The sequence below is a fragment of the Delphinus delphis genome, chromosome 5, assembly GCF_949987515.2.
Source record: "Delphinus delphis chromosome 5, mDelDel1.2, whole genome shotgun sequence".
Classification (NCBI taxonomy): domain Eukaryota; kingdom Metazoa; phylum Chordata; class Mammalia; order Artiodactyla; family Delphinidae; genus Delphinus; species Delphinus delphis.
In genome coordinates, this window is record NC_082687.1 from 75,561,200 (window position 1) to 75,579,112 (window position 17,913).

The 17,913-nt window shown below is 39.1% G+C and overlaps 1 protein-coding gene across 1 annotated transcript in view; it reads left to right on the forward strand.

Annotated features, from left to right (window-relative positions):
- SMIM14 (small integral membrane protein 14) overlaps positions 1-17,913 on the forward strand; it is a 71,537-nt gene that overhangs the window by 46,709 nt on the left and 6,915 nt on the right. Inside the window, exon 3 of the mRNA XM_060012680.1 lies at positions 9,475-9,523. Coding sequence (XP_059868663.1) covers positions 9,475-9,523 — 49 coding nt within the window. The remainder of the gene's footprint in view (positions 1-9,474; positions 9,524-17,913) is intronic.

Sequence of the window (17,913 nt, forward strand, 5' to 3'; positions counted from 1 at the left end):
TTGGGCTTCCCTGGTGGCGCACTGGTTGAGAGTCCGCCTGCCGATGCAGGGGACACGGGTTCATGCCCCGGTCCAGGAAGATCCCACATGCCGCGGAGCGGCTGGGCCCGTGAGCCATGGCCGCTGAGCCTGCGCGTCCGGAGCCTGTGCTCCGCAACGGAGAGGCCACAACAGTGAGAGGCCCGCGTACCACAAAAAAAAAACAAAACAAAAACTCAGACTTGCCTTTAACCTGATTATTTGAAGTCTTCAGGCTTAAATGTACATGGATTATTGTGGTCCTTCCAAGTTATTGAATATTTTTGTTAATATTGTAGGAAAATATGTAGAGATGCTACTTAGTCATTAAGAACTAAATGTGATCAAACAACCCAATCAAAAAATGGGCAGAAGACCTAAATAGACATTTCTCCAAAGAAGACACACAGATGGCCAAAAGGCACATGAAAAGATGCTCAACACTGCTAATTATTAGAGAAATGCAAATCAAAACTACAATGAGGTACCACCTCACACCAGTCAGAATGGCTATCATTAAAAAGCCTTCAGGGAATTCCCTGGTGGTTCAGTGTTTGAGACTCCAAGGTTTCACCGAGGGCCTGGGTTCGATCCCAGGTTGGGGAACTAAGATCCCACAAACCACGTGGCATGGCCAAATAAATAAATAATTAAGAAGAAAAAATAAAAAGCCTTCAAATAACAAATGGTGGAGGAGGGGGTGGAGAAAAGGGAACCCTCCTACACTGTTGGTGGGAATGTAAATTGGTGCAGCCACTATGGAAAACACACAGTATGGAGGTTCCTCAAAAAACTAAAAATAGAGTTGCCATATGATCCTACAATCCCACTCTTGGGCATATATCCAGACAAAACTATAACTGGAAAAGATACATGCACCCCAGTGTTCATTGCAGCACTGTTTACTATAGCCAAGACATGGAAACAACCTAAATGTCCATCGACAGATGAATGGATGAAGAAGATATGGTACATATATACAATGGAATACTATCCAACCATAAAAAGAATGAAATACTGCCATTTGCAGCAACATGGATGGATCTAGAGATTACCATACTAAGTGAAGTAAGTCAGAAAGAGAAAGATACCGTATGATACCACTTATATGTGGAATCTAAAATATGACACAAATGAACTTACCTACGAAATAGAAACAGGCTCACAGGCATAGAGAACAGACCTGTGGTTGCCAAGGGGGAAGAAGGGATAGGGGAAGAAAGGATTGGGAGTTTGGGATTAGCAGATGCAAACTATTGTGTATTGAATGGATAAAGAAGATCCTACTGTATAGCACAGGGAACTATATTCAGTATCCTGTGATAAACCATAATGGAAAAGAATGTGAAAAAGAATGTACATATATATGTATAACTGAATCACTTTGCTGTACAGTAGAAATTAACACAACATTGTAAATCAGCTATACTTCAGTAACATAAATTTAAAAAAAAAGAACTAAATGTGATCAGATATAGTTAGGTTTTAGCTGTCTCCCAGTTGAAACACTGGGCTTCCTCAGTGGTGTGATTATGCAGGAATAATTGAATTGAATGTACTTTGTCATTTCTTTAAAATTCCCCTCCTCTAATTTGGCAATGTATATCAAAACTTAAAGTGTACATACCTTCACTATAGCAACTCTACTCCATATTCTAAAGAGATTAATCAAGTGTGTAAGACTGTACTTATATGAACATTCACCACAACATTGTTTTTCATATACAAATTTGGAAATGATGCAATTAAATGGAATGCTGTGCAGTATTAAAAATTAGGGGGAGCTGGGTTTTGGCAGTCTAAGGTTATTTCAGGCTAACCTGTTACTGTGAGCTGTGTGAGGTCTGGTCAGAGGACATTGACCAACTGTTTAACACCTGATTTGAAAGTACTTTTTTGTTGTTGGTTTTGGAATTTCACTTTTTGAAAAAATAGTAGTGATAAATATGAATAGGCTTATTTGTACAAACAGGCAGCCCTTTCCTGCATGTTGCTATAATCCGAAAGCATTCTGTGGGCCATGACCTGAGTTTTTATGTACATTTTATATTTAATTTTATATAATATTAATTATGTCATTTAATACTCACAATGACATTAAGGTAGATAACAGATTGTATTTATCTCTTCTATAGTTTGAAACTCTGCCTAAGAAAGTAACAGACACAGAATTTGAAACCAGATACCTCTGACTTTAAAGCTTCTCTTTTGAACCACTGTTCTGTACCACACTGTTTACCAGTCCACAGGTAGACCCGGTGCATGGGAAAGAAGAGCACCTCCAATATACATGAGCTTCTTGAGCAGACATAGAAAAACAGCAGATAAGTTCTTGTTTAGGTGCTGTCTTAGTTTGCTCAGGCTGCTCTGGAAAAATACCACAGACTGGGCAGCTTAGACAACAAGTAATTATTTCTCACAGTTCTGGAGGCACTGGGAAGTCCAAGATCAAGATGTTGCCAGATATGCCAGGGTGATTTGGCTCTTTTCTTGGTTTTCAAACAGCCACCTTGCTGTACCCTCACATGGCACAGAGAGAATGACGGCTCTGGTCTCACCCTCTTCCTGTATGGGCACTAATTCCATCACGGTGGCTCCACTCTCATGACCTCATCTAAACCTAATCACCTCCCAAAGGCCCCCATCCCCAAATTCCATCACTTTGGGAATTAGGGCTTCAACATATGAATTTGGAGTGGTGAGGGAAACACGAACATCCATAGCAGGTACCTTTTGATAACTCCAAAGAGAGACTTTCTGTTTTTTGTAATTTTCTTCAAAGAATTTCTCCAAGGTAAGCTTCCTCATAGAAGTTCCATTTATCTGCTTTTTGTCATTAGAGTCTTATTTTGATCTATGGTTTTTCCATCAGCCTCTGACAGCCAAGGTTCTATATGAGGCTTCCTGGATATCCTAAGAGACTATTTTAGGTTCTACATTTTCCCTAACAGGAAATCTCTGCCAAGACTCTTGTATTCTTTAAATCTCTGTTTTCTGCCTTTTTCCCCAAGGAAGAAAAACGTTTCTTCTAATCATACTATGTTGTCTCTTCGATTTTGAAGCTAACTCATCTAAGGAACTTTACATGGCCATCCTGGTTAGCTGGGGAAGATCCCAGATCTTCCCTGGGATCCTGGGATCAGTGTTAGCATGAAGGTTTACCTAGGCAGCAACCATTGGCTGTAGATAGTCCACATGTAGTTCCCACCACTCCACTGTAATATAGAAAATACTTGAAGTTTATGGCTCCATCTTGTAGATACTGCCATGCCTGTTTCCTTCATTTATTATCCTTGGTTTTCTTTTTTTTTAATTGAAGTATAGTTGATTTACAGTGTAGTGTTAATTTCTGCTGTATAGCAGAGTGATTCAGTTCTATATATATATATATATGTACATTCTTTTTCATATTCTTTTCCATTATGGTTGACTGCAGGATTTTGAATATAGTTTTGAAAATAGTAGGACCTTGTTTATTGGTTTTCTTTTAGTTATGTTTGCTTTCATAAATGGTTTCCTTTTGGAGTAGCCAAAATCAGCATCAGTAGTCCCACTGTATTCTTCAAATAAGTCAAGAGAAAACTGAGATGCACTGTAAGTTAGGTCTCTCTGTTTAAAGAGTTCCATCAAAAGACTCTCTTGTTTTACTAAATGTGTTTTTTAAATTCTTTAAAGACTATAATTTACCCATCGTGTTTGAATCTGACATACTGAACCAACACGCTGGTTTGGGTAAAACACTAAGTCCTGGACTAGAAATGTGGTCATGATACTTTGGCACCTTATTATTCAGAGCCTGCAGCATCATCTGCTTGTGAACATGTAGAGTGTAGCCAGGAACCCATAGGAGATCAGCCAGAAGAGCAGGATCCAGCTCCAGCTCTTGGTGGAATGTCCCAAAGATTCACTGCAGCTTGGGCTAGAGATGGAGTGCTTCAGTCAGCCAGGCTCCCAGTGAATAATTTCTTCTCATTCTTGGTCACGTGTGTGTGTGTGTGTGTGTGTGTGTGTGTGTGCTCGCGCGCGTGTGTGTATGCGTGTGTGTGTATGCATGTGTGAAGGCACTTTTTAACAATTTTCTTAAAGCTGAAAAGGCTTCTGCCTGCATGGCATGAGTTATAATTTGACCTGCTCAAAGTCGTAATTTGACCTCCCACTCTGTGGTTCCCCTTACCTAGAAAAAAATCATTTATGAACCAACACAGCTACCACATAAAGCTGACATCATTTCTATATTTACCAATTGTGAGTGAATTAGTTTTCTAGAAACTTGTATAGCAGGACAAATTGTACATTACCGTTTTTTTTTATCATAGTCCCAAAGGGAAGCCTACTCCTTCTGGTGACACCTAAAGGGAAAGAGATCTCTTTTAGTGCTGAAAGAAAACATTGGCTGTGTTAATCTTAGAGGTTATTAGGTAATGACATCTATGGTCATTTTCACTTTACTCTGAATTTGCTTCAGTTCAGTTTTATATCAGTTGATTATCAACTCACTGGAGTATTCTGTAACCATGCAAAATTGTGAAAAACAAATTGTGGTTGGTTACACAGTGTTTAATGATATGTTAACTAAAATTATGATACAAAATTTTGTATGTTGTAAAGTAGAATGGAATTGAGATTAAAAATTTAGACTCTGGAGTTAGTATTGGATATGTTAGCCAACCTCTCCCAAACACGTTTCTTCATCCATAAAGTAGGAGTTATAGCACCTGCCTCCTGCTATTGAATGTGAAGATTAAATAAATTAAAGTTCTTAGTATAGTCTCTACCACATAAAAGTTCCCAGTAAATATTTGTTATTATAATGATTGTAATTATATGAAAGTATGCATATTTTAATGCTAGAAAACATAATGATAATTGTACTAAGTCAGTGAATTAATCCATATTAATTTCTAAGTATTCTGTAATTTTATTTTTATTATAATGTAATATAAATAATAAATTATTTAAATTATAATTTAAAGTAATATAATTTATAAATTTATCATTAAAATATATTTCTATTTAAATGTATTTCTAATGTGATAATAAGAAGGTACCCCTATTCCACATTGATAAAACATATAGGTATCTGTTATATGTCTCAGAATTGGAGGCAGTCAGACTAATGCCATTAACAGAAAACTGTGCTGATTTGTGCATATCTAGAGAGCATTTGGTTCTGAGGTTGACTAAATACAGCAGCTAAGTAATACTGCTTACACGCCCCAGCCACAGTGGCCTTGTGGTTCCTCAACACCAGCTCGCAGGCACCTTTTCATCTAGGGGCCTTTCCTAGTTGTTTACTCTGTCTGGAATTCCTGAATGCTCATCTCCTTGATCTTTTACTGCTATTATTGTGTAGATAGTCCCTTAAGTGTTACTGCCTCTGTCTGCCTAATTTAAAGTGGCTACTGGACTGCCACTGTATGCCATCCTACTTTCTCTGTGTGGCTCTCTGACATTTTTATAATATACTTGTTAATTGTGTGATTTTCCCCACAAGACTGTATGATCCATAAGACTAGAAACTTCGCCTTTTCAGAAACTTTGTCCTTTTCACACCATATCCTCAGTACCTGGAACTGTACTTGGCATGTAGTAGGCATTCAGTAAACATTTTGAATGAATAAGTAAATAAACGATTGTTGCATTATAACTAGACATAATTAATGAGCATCTCACATTTCTAAATGAACACTTTTATATAGCTACACAAAAATGCTTGTTTTTTCTCATATTTCATGGGTATTTCCTAGATGTCTTTAGCTGGTTGTCATTATCAGTAGTGTTGAGTAATTTAAGGGCCAGATAGTAAATATTTTAGGCTTGGAGTCTCTATGGCAACTACTAAACTCAGCTGTTGTAGTGAAAGCAGACATAGACAATATGTAAACAAATGGGTGTGACTATGTTTCAGTAAAACTATTTATAAAAATAGGCCTCCAGCCTACAGGTTTTAGTTTGGTGACCCTGGCTATAGACTACAAACCCACTGCAAGGGTGTGGGGTGAAACCCAGATCTGCCAGCATCACAGGGAGGTCAAAAACGAACACAGTGAGCATCTTATCTGGTAGACCCACATTGAGAAAGGAGGATGAGACTGATGGAAGCATGAAGAAGAAGCCTAGAGCTGGTGGTGTGGCCCTCCGTGGAAGTAGATTTGTGAGGAAGTGGATATGTAAAGACTTGGGGGCTTTTCACATGGAAATCATGTCATTTGTAGCTATCATTGAGCTACAGACAGCCAGCAAGTCAGACCTGAAGACAAGGGCATCAGTTCAAGTAGAGCTATAGCCAAAAGCCAGGGCTGGCACTTGAGTTACATAATGTACAATGAACTGATAATTCATTGGTCATTTTAATCACAGCTGTAGATTTTGGGATATGCTGTGTGACTGCTAAATACTAAACCCAAGAAAGTTATTTTTACTCCTTATTTGGTATCTTAAGTAATTAGATAGTACTTGTTCAATCCAAAGACCTAATAAATCTTTTTGTTTTACATTCGCTACAATGCTACTTAGAGGTGGAAGAGTAATGGGAAAAGATATATATATGCTTATAAAAATGTAAGGACATCTCTGGAGAGATTCACAAAAAAACCTGAGTGCTGTGGAGGCTGAAGGACAGAAGAGAGCAAAAGATTTACCTTGCATAGAGTATCCTTTTGTACTTTTGAATTTTGTACTGTGTATACGTATTAGTTATTGGGAAAAAATTAATAAAACTTAAAGTATATGTAAAGTAGGAGGTTCATTAGGTCTGATTTGTGACCCAAGGGTCTAGTAATCTTTTTTTTCAATTTCTTTAGAATGTGTAATTTTTTACAATATTATTAGCTATAGTCACCATGCTGTACATTACATTCTTATAACTTATTCATTTTTTAACTGGAAATTTGTATCTTTTGACTGCCCTTCACCCATTTTGCCCACCCTCCTCCCCCTGCCTCAGGCTACCACCAGTCTCTTCTCTATATCCATGAGATCTTTGTTTTTAGATTCCACATATAAGTGGATCATACAGTATCTTTCTCTGTCTGACTTATTTCACTTAGTATAATGCCCTTGGGGTCCATCCATGTTGTCGCAAATGGCAAGATTTCCTTCTTTTTTATGGCTGAATAATACTCCTCTGTGTGTGTGTGTGTGTGTGTGTGTGTGTGTGTGTGTGCGCGCACGCGCGCGCGTGCATGTGTGTGTTTATCGATTCATCCATCAGTGGACGCTTAGGTTATTTCCATGTCTTGGCTATTGTAAATAATGCTACAGAAAACATGGGACTGCATTTATCTTTTCGAATTAGTGTTTTTGTTTTCTTCGGGTAAATACCCAGAAGTGGAATTGCTGGATCATATGGTAACACTACTTTTAATCTTTTGAGGAACCTCCATACTGTTTTCCATAGTGGCTGCGACCAATTTATATTCCCACCAACAGTGCACAAAGGTTCCCTTTTCCCACGTCCTTACCAACACTTGTTATTTATTGTCTTTTTGATAATAGCTGTAGAATGCATAAATTTTTAAAGAGGTTTTGGATTGATTCTTTTCATATTTAAGAAGGTTTAAGGTACCCAGCATATTTTTACATTAATTAAGATCTGTTTTCCCATTCTAATTCAAGTAGAACTACTTTGGGGACTTCCCTGGTAGTTCAGTGGCCAAGATTCCACGCTTCCAATTCAGGGGGCCGGGGTTCGATCCCTGGTCAGGGAACTACATCCCACATGCCGCAACTAAGAGTTTGCATGCCGCAACTAAAGACCCCGCATGCCACAACTAAGACCTGGTGCAGCCAAATAAATAAATATTTAAAAAACAAAAACCAAAAAACAAATAGAACACTTTTAGTGATATACACCAAAGCAAGCCTGATCATCTTAGAGAACAACTTACAAGATGATTTGTTCTGTTAATTCCAATAATTGTTTTAGATGAGGTCATAATTTGTTTGGCACAGTAATAATAATAGCTAACGTTTCTTCTTTCTTGGGTTGTTACGACATTTCATATGCACTGTGTATTTTAATTCTCACTTGTACTCAGATATAGGTAATATCATCCCCATTTTACCAGATGAGGAAACTAAAGCTTAGAGGTGTTAAAGAATTCACCCAAGGTCTTGAAACTCTAGAAAGTTGCAGAGCCTGACTTTAAGTCAAGATCTGCCTTTTTGCAGAGCCCATGCTTAACCAGCTAAGCACGACTGCTCTGTAGTTGCTTCCCCAAACAATTGCAGGTTATGCGTTAACTGCTTTAATGGAGAGGGGGTGTCATTATAAAGTAATGAGGCTGAATTGAAAAGTTGCATGTTCATTCAGTTTACTGTGTATCATCTCTTTTAAGATTTATGAGATGATCATTTCTAAACATCCTAAAAGCCCTCAGCATAGGGTGAACATTCATAAAAGGATGATAGGGCTTCCCTGGTGGCGCAGTGGTTGAGAGTCCGCCTGCCGATGCAGGGGACGCGGGTTCGTGCCCCGGTCCGGGAAGATCCCACATGCCGCGGAGCGGCTGGGCCCGTGAGCCATGGCCGCTGAGCCTGCGTGTCTGGAGCCTGTGCTCCGCAACGGGAGAGGCCACAACAGTGAGAGGCCCGCGTACCACAAAAAAAAAAAAAAAAAGGATGATATATGTTTATTGATAGATGGGTTTTTACTTTTCACTTATCTTTAAAATTCATAATCATATGTTTCCAAAATTAAATTGTATATAAAGATAGACATTGAAAACTTCGGATCCCTTCTCATCAGAGCCCACTCCATTCCTCCATCCCACCCCCAACTCCTGTGGTATCATTTTTATTAGTTTCTTCCTTGTCTAACCACTGTTTATGCAGATGTAAGAAAAAAGGAAAAAAAAAAAAAGCCTTCCTTTCAAAGGTGCATTTTCTACAAAGAGAACCTATTTTTTCTATTAGAAGCAGAGGCTTCTAATTTTCAGGGAGAAAAAAACCTTATTAACGAAGTTTACTCTTTTTCTAGTAGCTCTCCTCTACAGTTAAGTGCTTTTCCTTTGGGAAGTCTAATAACATACGGCAGCAGGAGTTTCTGTCACAGGTGACTTTTTTTTTTTTCTGAATTTTAAATTTTATTTTATTTTTTATACAGCAGATTTCTTATTAGTTATCTATTTTATACATATTAGTGTATATATGTCAATCCCAATCTCCCAGTTCATCCCACCACCACCACCCATCCACAGGTGACTTTTAAAAATTCCTAATTTAAATAGGTGAATTGCACTAGATCACAGTATATTTGAATATTATGTTGAGGAGAAAATAATCCCCCCAAACTGAACAGCCCCTCAATATATTCTATGTTTTTATCTGATTTTGAAGGTGTGATATATACTGTAGTAGCATTCATTAAAAAGCAAAACATGATCTTTCTAATAAATAGTATCCATTTTTGGTTAAGTCCAGTGGCTAACTTTCCTTTCTTCTTATTCATTGTAGTTGAGGCAGTCCCAGTCCTACTGCACAGACACAGAATGTCTTCAGGAATGTAAGTAATGATGGGACAGGAGGAGGCTTGGCATTGGGGGCAGAATTAGAGACCAGAATAAGACTGAATTTCTTGCCAGAAATTATTCTTACAGTTTGCCCTTTAAGGAAATGGTTCTTAGTAATGTATTTCCTACTTAAATATTTAATTTTTTAACTTAAAAAATTTGTTTTTTGGTCCTGTCACAAAAACAAAACCTGTTCATTGAATAAAATTATAAAATCACAGATAAAAAAAAAAAGAAAAGGAAAAACTTCCAGAATAATAAAAGATGACCACTGTTAACAACTTGGTGTAAACCCTTCCAAGACCCTTTTTTGGGCAAATACACGTGGAACAGGGCACTTCTGGCTCGTTGAACTGAACACCGAGGCTGCTAGCACAAACCCCTCACTCTTTCCCTACCATCGATTTGCATCCATTGGCAACTTTGAGAATTTGTGAGTGAAGGCAGGGGGGGCCATTTTTTCCCAACGTTTGGAAGCTTTGGAGACATTGGAGTCATTCCTTTGGCTCTGACATTAGGATTCTCAAGACGGTAAGGGCAGTAGGGAGGTTTCTCCATGGCTTTATGGGCAATGGTGATGGTAAAGTGAGAATCAGTGCAGGAAGATGGATTCCGCATGGTGAATGTAGCTGACAGACTTATAATATGAGGCATCTTTTTTTCAGGACAGACATAACTTGAGGGATGCTTTGAGGGGAAATTATAGCCAATCCAGTCTTATACCATAATAATTTGACTGTAAGAATGGAAGTATGACGTTTACAGGATGGTGAAGCCTGGCACAATTCAATTTCATATATACTTACAAATACGGGATCACTTTGTATATGTTGTTTTTCACTACTGTATTGTGAGTATATCAGCATGTTTTTACCTTAAAAATATTTACTGACTAAATAATAATTCATTATGGGGATGCACCAGTGTTCAAATAATTCCCTTTTGTTGGAATCTTAGGTTGCTAATATATTTTTGCTGTTATAAATAATGCTTGAACAAACATCCTTTTGCACATTTTAAGGCTTTTGACATATTGCCAAATTGCATTTATTAATAGGCTAGTTGCTTATACTTCACATCTCTGAAGCTGAGCACCACTTTATTACGTATGTGAAACTAAAACAAAACACAGTAAGGTATCATTATAAAGGAACTTGTTAGTACATTATTAATTACTGGTATTACTGTGTGAACTGGGTATCCCATCAAATTCTGTAAATGTAACAATTTAGAGAAACAGGAGCTAGTACAGTGCCTGTCCCAAAGTAGAAACTTTGTCAGAATGTAGTCCTTTGGTGCAGCAGGGTAATAATTATATGCCTCTGGGCAAGAAAGTAATGGGCAGACTTGCGTTAGGTTTTGGGGATGATGGGTGGTGGTTCCCCAACTCCAGATTTCTTTATGTTGTCTCTTCAGTAGCGTTCATTAATCTGCAGTGTGCCCTCTGATAAGCGTCGTACATTTTTGCCTCAGCAGTAAAGCTAAAATGTGTTCTTCTAGTTGAAAATAATCTTATTGAACTCCTTATGGGAAAACAAGTGTTTATTATATTTGTGGTATTTGTGACCCTCGAGCCAGTCCCACCTGTAAACCAAGTATACTCTTATTTCTGTAGGTGAAATTTCACTTCTTTAATCCAAATATAAAGGCACAACTCTAGAGCTTGAGTATTAATTCAGTTATCTTGGCCAGTCGTTGCACCCCGCCCCAGTTCTTTTAGCATTTGGTGGAAATCCTTTCTAACAGCCATGTCTTTAAATGGTTTAAGCAGTTGTTTCCTCTGAGCGATATAATTACTTTTCTGTGTATTCTAAATTTTCACGAATGAGATTATGCTGTTTTCATAAAATATATATTAATCGGGGGTCCCCGCAACCCCTTCTTCTGTTTCAATAATTTGTGAGAATGGCTTACAGAAGGCAGGAAAACAGTTTAATTACTATTACCAGTTTATTACAAAGGATACAACTCGGGAACAGCCAAATGGAAGAGATGCCTAGGGCAAGGTATGAGGAGAAAAGGGGTACAGAGCTTCCCTGTCTTCTCTGGGTGCACCACCCTCCCAGCTCGTCCATGTGTTCACCAACCGGGAAGCTCTGTGAACCCTGTTGTTTAGGGTTTTTATGGAGGTTCCATTCCATAGGCATGAATGAGTAAATCATTGGCCATTGGTGAATAACTTGGAAGCTGGAAGTTCCAACCTTCTAATCACTTGGTCAGACTCCCAGTGAGTCCCCATCCTGAAGCTTTCTAGGGGCCCACTAAGAGTCACCTCATTAACATCAACTCAGATATGGTTGAAAGGGGTTTATTATGAATAAGAAAAGACGTTCCTGTCACCCTTATCACTCAGGAAATTCCAAGGATTTTAGCAGCTTTCCGACAGGAACCAGAATGAAGACCAAATATATGTATTTCTTATTATATCATAATATCACAGTATCCATTGTGCCTGCCATGATGTGCTGCATGTATTTGAGATGATTTAATAGAATATGAAGCTCTTTACTTCATGTGGTAGCAGAATCTAGGTGCAATCTGTGAACATATCTAGTTGCTGCATGATTCTTTATATTGAGCTACATTCCACTTCATCGTGATATTTACCCACAGTTTTGTTCTCTAGAGCTGCATAGAATGAGTCTGCCCACTCTTCTGAAAGACTGTCTTTCAGATAAAGAGTTGTGGAAACCAGCTCTATTGCTAATTTAATTTTGGAGTAAATCAAAAGATGGGTAGATGTTCTGAGGATATTGTAATTACTGTATACAACTCCAAAATCACAGGGTTAAAGCCTGCTGGTGCACTGTCCAATTTCACTGCTGTTCTGTTTCTGCCTTTCCCACTGGAAACCTGTATACATTTATAGAAATAATCCCTCAGGATCTGCCAGCTCTTAGAACCTCCCTCTCTTTCATCTTCCTGGTGTCCAGCTAAGTTAATAGCTTCATTGTGAATATTCCATTTGACATCTTATTTGTAGTACTTTTTCTTGTAACCAAAGACTTAACCCTTGAGCAAAATGGAACCCTGTATTTTGGTGTACAAAGTCCTTTTACATTTTTATGATTTGACATTTTTCTAGACCATAGAGTAAAAAGTATTTACCCTTTTAAGGCAATTAATTCCTAGGCAGTGAGGGGAACAGACTTTATATCCTGCATGTGATTGTGCTTCTTTTTTTTTTTTTCCCCAGTACGCGGGCCTCTCACTGTTGTGGCCTCTCCCGTTGCGGAGCACAGGCTCCGGACGCGCAGGCTCAGCGGCCATGGCTCATGGGCCCAGCCGCTCCACGGCATGTGGGATCCTCCCGGACTGGGGCACGAACCCGTGTCCCCTGCATCGGCAGGCGGACTCTCAACCATTGCGCCACCAGGGAAGCCCAGATTGTGCTTCTTAATATCTAGATTACTTGGCACTACGTTAATATTTAGAATATTTAGTGCCAAACAGTTGTCACAATAAAAACCATAGTGGTCAGCTCATTCAAAGGCCCTTTCAGCTCTGTGTGTTGACTTTAAAATAGCTGCTCCTGGTATTTGTTTGTATTAGCCGCATGCTGTGTCGGGGAGTTTGAGTAGCATGCCTGTTCTGAGACTTCACGAAGAAGTAGATCTTGTCACAAGGGACTGCGAATAATCACAGAAAGCCTATAGTGACCCCATTCATCCCTATTCCTGGATATTTCAAAAAGTCTAAGTCAGTTCAGATACCCAGTGTCTCCAATCCTAAGACATTTTAGGTTTACTGTTTTTGCTTCATTCAATTTAATGTTTTTATATATGGTTCAAAAATCAAGAATTAGTGTATAGTGAAAAGGTGTCTTCCTACTCATATTCTCCCATCTAACCATGTCCTATCTCTAGGTATTATTGGCCTTCTATGTAGCTTTCCAGAATTTCTTTATGCATGTACAGGCAAAATATATATTATTTGCCCCGCTTTCTTAGTACACACTGTTTTTCACCTGCTTTTTTTCTCTGTCAAAAAATAGCATATCTCATGGAGACTTCCCTCAACATTGTTTTATAACTTCATAGCATTCCATTTTACAGATATACCATAATTTCTTTTTTTTTTTTTTTTGAGAATTACATTTTATTTGATAGACTTGCTGAGGACTTAAGCCTGGAAGACAGCCTCTCAGATGACACTGAGGGACTGCTCTGAAGAGGTAAGGGAGGAGCCAGGATATATAGGAGTTTTTGCAAGAAACCAGGTAGTAGGAACATCAAAAGATTATTGTTAATTAAAGAAAGACAGGGACTTCCCTGGTGGTCCAGTGGTGAAGACTCCAGGCTTCCACTGCAGGGGGTGTGGGTTCGATCCATGGTTGGGAAACCAAGATCCTGCATGCCATGTGGTGCAGCAAAAAAAAGAAAAACAAAAAGAAAAACAGACATCTCAAGTTAATGAAGTCAGCGCTTTTCTTTGTACGGGAAGATGCAAGAGTCTGAGTTCATTTAAATCATTCCTTGAATAGGCACCTTATCAATGAAAAAAAATGATGCCTGCCAATTCAGTAAACAAAGGATGTTGTAGCCATCAAGCCCTCAAGCCCTCACATTACAGCTGCCTGAGGGTGAGCCCTGAGGGAACTCAGCATAGAAATAGGATGCCTGCCATCAGACACTGCAGCCACCACCAGCCCCCCATAGTGCACCCTGAGGAGATGCAGGATGAGAAAACATGGGAGAGAAATATACCATAATTTCTTAATCAGACACTCTTGGCAGACGTTTAGGTCTGTTTCCAGTTTTTTGTTAATAACCTTGCACTGTTTGTCCCTGTGAAAGTACATTCTAGAGCCAATCTTAAGTTTGTGCTACTGCTGTAAACAGAAAAACATTGACTGTGATCAAGAGGTTCGACTATAATTGGTTCCGCTATTGTCCTTTATTCTGAGATGGGCCTTAAGTTATTAGAGAATAAGAGAAATGCTCTTATCAAACCTGGGGTGTCAGGTCAAACCTGGGAAGTCAGATCAAACCTGCATCCATTTGGCCTTTTAAGTGGAGAATTCTTCTGCATACTACCGCCCTGCAGAAATTTTAGAGGCACCCTTACTTTTTCTTCCTCCTACCATAACCAGTCCAGGCAGTCGCCAAGTGTTGTGCTTCTTTCATCCTGTTACCATTTGTGTCTGACCCTTTTTCATTCTCACTTCACCATCTTATCCAGCCTAGCTATTCACACAAGGAATTTTCTGCACTCAGTCTTTTCTGTGTTCTAGTTGATCCTAATACTGATTTTAACTAGAGCACAGATTGATAATGGTTGATGTTTTTTGAATACCTACTGTGTACCAGGCACTGTGCTGCTTTCCATGTACTGACCATTTCTCTCTTCTATCTTTCTAACTACCCTATGAGGTGATTGTAATATTTCCATTTCACAGATAAGGAAATCGAGGCACAAAGATTATATATCTAAGAGGTGGTGGAGTCAAACAGCTATGAGATGGTCTCAGATCTTAAAAAGTTAATGACCTAATTAGGAGAAGTAGGAAACCATTCCTTCAAACTAGAAGTGCTACACTAGTCTAGAGAAGAAAGGAAAGAGTGGGCAGAGAAAACGGAGACTTTTTTACAGATGAGAGAGGGGTGTAATTAAATGAGATTAGTTGTAATATCATGCCAGATGGGGAAGAATAATCAGTCCCCAGAAGGACTGAGTTTGCAAAGTTGGCAAGTGCTGTTAGCCACACTAGCATTGAACTATTGCATCAGATTCGTTTGGAAAGCTTTAAAAATATTTTTGATTCCTGACCCCACCCCTGAGCTGCTCCTGAATTAGATGATGTGAGGCAGGGCCTTGGAAACTGTGACATTGGTATCATCACAGGCTATTCTGATGGGCAGACAGGCCAGGGAACCACTGGCTAAAGAAGGAAGAAAGAATGGGGTTGACTAGACCAGGGGATGCTTTTTCTGAGAAATGGTAAGAGGTAATATTGATGAGTAGGGCCACATCTGATGAGGAAAGGCCAGGCTGAAGAGTTCAGAGTTGAAGCAGTAGCAGTGGAAAGTGAGTCACTGGATTAGCCAGCAGAGATGTGTTAAGAGCAGTGTTTTTTAAGCAGACTTTTTTGGCAGTAGTATGCAGGAAGGAAAGGCTGCAATAGGAACCAAGCTAGGAGACAGTTATGGGGAACTAGGAGTTGTATTATCACTATGAGAGTCTTAAAATGGAGCGGGCATTTTGTCAGGGTTGCTTTGTCTAGAAATAGGCATTAGTAAATTTGTGGTAACTCTCTGAAGCTTCACAATCTTTTACCTGTGAAGAGTATCAAAAAGTAAGGGACCCATTTTCCAAATTGAATAACGTAAGAATTGGCGTTGGGCTTACACTTCTGGTCTGTACAATTAATCAAGCATTTTACTTCTGAGAGGGCACTATAAGAAGTGATCATGTATAGAAGGCACAGTTATCTTTCTCTGACTACTTTTAAATAATCTAGTTTTACCTAACAGCTAGTTATGAGTTTATCTATCAAAATTCTTTTAAAATCTGTATTTTCCAATTTTTATTTTTTTAATTTAATTTTATTTTTTGGCTGCGTTGGGACTTCGTTGCTGCTCGTGGGCTTTCTCTAGTTGTGGTGCGTGGGCTTCTAACTGCTTCTCTTGTTGTGGAGCACGGGCTCTAGGTGCATGGGCTCAGTAGTTGTGGCATGCGAGCCCTAGAGCATGTGGGCTTCATAGTTGTGGCACTCGGGCTCAGTAGTTGTGGCTCACAGGCTCTAGAGCATAAGCTCAGCAGTTGTGGTACACGGGCTTAGTTGCTCCACAACATGTGGGATCTTCCCGGACTAGGGCTCGAACTCTTGTCCCCTGCCTTGGCAGGCGGATTCTTAACCACTGTGCCACTAGGGAAGTCCCTGTATTTTCCAATTTTACTACCCACAGGAGTAGTAATTTTCAGGGATCTGTCTTCTAATGTGATACTGTCAGAAATTATGACAGCAAAGAGGTTAAGAGCACAGTCTATGGAATGAGACCACTGTATTTAAATCCCAGCTTTGCCACATGCCAACTCTATGACATTGGGATTTAACCCCCACTTTTCCTGAGTTTCCTCATTTATAAAATGAAGATATGATAGTACCGACCATAAAATAAGATTGTTGAGGAACTCCCTGGCAGTCCAGTGGTTAGGACTCGGTGCTTTCACTGTGGTGTCTGGGGTTCAATCCCTGGTTGGGGAACTAATATCCCACAAACCTCCAGGTGTGGCAAAAAAAAAAAAAAAATTGTTAAAAGGGATTAAGAGAGAATGCCTGGTTCAAAGTAACAACTCAACTTTTAGCTATTATTTAGTAATAAAAATAATAGTATTTGATTTTTAAAAAAATACCATTCTTGGAGCAGCTTAAAGGACAGAATTAGAGGAGGCAAGAGTAGGTATGGGGAGATCAGTTAAGAGACCGGACAAGAAGTGATGGTAGCTTGAGCAAGTGTGGGCACGGAGCTAAAAGTGGACAGACTTGAGTGATATTTAGGAAGTAAATATTTACTTCCTAAATATCACTCGACAGAAACTTCACGATGGGTTAAATAGAGGGTCATTGAGGGAATAAAAGGTGTTTTCATAGGTTTCTGGCCTAGGCAGTTGGATGGATAGAAATCCAATTTGGTAGGGCATGGAGGGTGGGGCAGGGGAGATGCTCGTGATTTTAGTTTGGGATATTGAGTATGTTAAGTACGAGGTGGGGTTCAGGTACATTTTTAAGAAGCATTGGCTCTACAGTACACCACAGTTTAGGAACTGTTGATATGAATATTTAAAAAAAAATAGAGAACTACTGATGTATATAGATAATTGGATACTGGGTTTGAAGTTCAGGGAAGTTGGGGCTGAATATAAATTTAGGTGTGGTCTGCATACAGAAGGTAAGTGAAGCCACAGGTGAGGATGATAGTATGCAGAGAAAGAAGAGAAGGGAACCTAAAACTGACCATGAGGAATTCCAAAATTTAAAAGCCAGGAAGAGGAAAATGAGCATGTAAAGGAGTGGCTAAGTGTTAGAAAGAAAATCTGGCAGTGGTAATGGCACAGAATACAAAGGAAGAAAGTCTTTTTAAGGAGAGTATGGTTGTGGAAAATGAGCACTGAAATTACCCATTAGGCTTAGCAGCCTGCAGGTGTCATAGGTGACCTTTCAAAGAGTTGTTTGAATGTTGATGTAGGTAGATGCCAACCTAAGGAGTGAATGGGAGGTAGTGAAGTGTAGTTGTAAATATAGACCACTCTCAAGAGGTTAGCTTTGATAGCTGGACAGAGAAAGAGGTTGAGGGAGGGATATATATTTTTTTTAAATATGGGAGAAACTTTTTCATGTTTAAGTGATTATGGGATGGCTGCAATGGAGAAGAGGGTGTTG